This window comes from Perkinsus marinus (genome assembly GCF_000006405.1).
Source record: "Perkinsus marinus ATCC 50983 genomic scaffold scf_1104296975478, whole genome shotgun sequence".
Classification (NCBI taxonomy): domain Eukaryota; phylum Perkinsozoa; order Perkinsida; family Perkinsidae; genus Perkinsus; species Perkinsus marinus.
In genome coordinates this window covers 1-1,674 of record NW_003200779.1, presented here as the reverse complement: position 1 = coordinate 1,674, position 1,674 = coordinate 1, and the positions used below count along the sequence as shown (strand labels likewise).

The 1,674-nt window shown below is 45.6% G+C and overlaps 1 protein-coding gene across 1 annotated transcript; it reads right to left on the bottom strand.

Annotated features, from left to right (window-relative positions):
• Positions 1 to 51: 51 nt before the first annotated feature.
• Positions 52 to 823, bottom strand: Pmar_PMAR013896 (hypothetical protein). Its single transcript, XM_002765523.1, has one exon. It carries the CDS (start codon positions 793 to 795, stop codon positions 154 to 156), a length of 642 nt encoding a protein of 213 aa, XP_002765569.1. The 5' UTR covers positions 796 to 823; the 3' UTR covers positions 52 to 153.
• Positions 824 to 1,674: the final 851 nt, after the last annotated feature.

Below are 1,674 nucleotides of genomic sequence, written 5' to 3'. Positions count from 1 at the left end.
AACTGATCCATCGCCACCTCCCAACTACTCTCAACACATAACCAACAATATCATGCTGAAATCGAACGTTATGTGTGGGTCTCGCTTTGACAAGTTACTGAAACAAGCAAAGACTTCTTCGACCGTACAATAACACCCTCATACGCTTCTAGCTCACTGGGGAGCAGGAGAGGCACCAGTGCTGGGTTGTTGGATCGTGCTGTATATGACGTTACCCGATTGCTGAGCTGTGTAGTAAGGATAGCTAACCGGAGCGCCAGGGTATGCAGCAGGAGGGATACCAGCGACCTGACCAGTCCACTTGCGCTCACGCTCTTGATGCTCTTGAACCATCTTCTGTTGATGAGCCTGGATATCGAGCTGCATCGCGGTAGTCTCGATCTGCATGCGCTGTTGAATTGCAGCCTGCTCTAAATCTCTGTTGTTAGTCTGGTACTGGCCCTCGAGATCGAAAAGGGCAGCTTGTCGCTCCTTCTCAATAGTTCCCTTAGTGTATTCCATCTGTCTGTCATGATCGGCGTTGATGTGGGACTTCTGGAGCTGATACATCTGATCGTGCTGTTGCAAGGCAAGCTTCACGCGAGACTCCAACTCTCGAAGAGCCTTCTCTTTCTGCTTCATGACTATCTTCTCATCAATCATAGGACCAGATGGCGGGACAACGGAGGACGTAGTTGCAGGTTGATTAGTGTAGTAAGTAGAGCCAACTGTCGGCTGAGTAGAGTAGTATGTAGCCCCAGCGGTGGTCTGTGTAATAGTAGAAGGAACCTGTTGAGGAGTGATAGAGATGCTCATCGGTACTGGGAGACTCTAAATGAGAACTGAATGCATAGAATAACCCCTCGGGATTGGTCAAGCACGGAATCACAAGTTTTCGACCGAGAAGAACATCTGGGAGGGACGGTATACCTGAAACGGTTAGGGCGAGCGAGGGACGGTAATGCGCCGGCTCAGTTACAAAATAGCAAAGGAGCAAATAGCAAAAAAGTGCCAATTAGCTGGAATGTATATTCCCTGCGGCTTTTGCTGTTGTGCTAGTGTGTAAAAACGCTATGGCTGATATACAGAAGAGCAAAGTAGCAAAATTCACTTTACAAACACGCAAATTTGCCGTTTTGTATAACAGAAACTGCTCGGATGAATATCGTTTGCTCGTTTATATTTCAGAATATTGCTAGAATATATAAAAGTTGCCGCTATGTGAAGTGCTACTATGTAACAAAATTGAGCAATTTTGCTCAAAGAAGGGGCAAACCTATAAATTGCTCCTTCTACTATTGAGCAAATTGCTACTTTTCAGAGGAGCAATTTGCCGCTTTACGAATGGGCAACCCCGCAATGGAGCAAATTTTTGCTGTTCTACAATCGGAAGAAGAAACTGAAATTTCGCACGCGAGATTCGAGCCTTGGTGGGTTGTTGGTGATTGTGTTGAGCATTGCATTATAGTTTCGAAGTCTCTGAGTGGTGACTCTTCTGTATACTTCCTTGGTTCTGTCGATATAGATAAGTATAGTTGCAGCACTGGGAGAATGATGGATGGACTATTGTAAGTGGTAGTAGGTCGTTAGTAAAGACTTACATTCGTTAAGGGCTCGTTGGATTTTCATATTTTCCACAACATTGCAGTTCGCACATGGTCACAGAAGACGAGGGAGAGGATTTGTGTTTACATG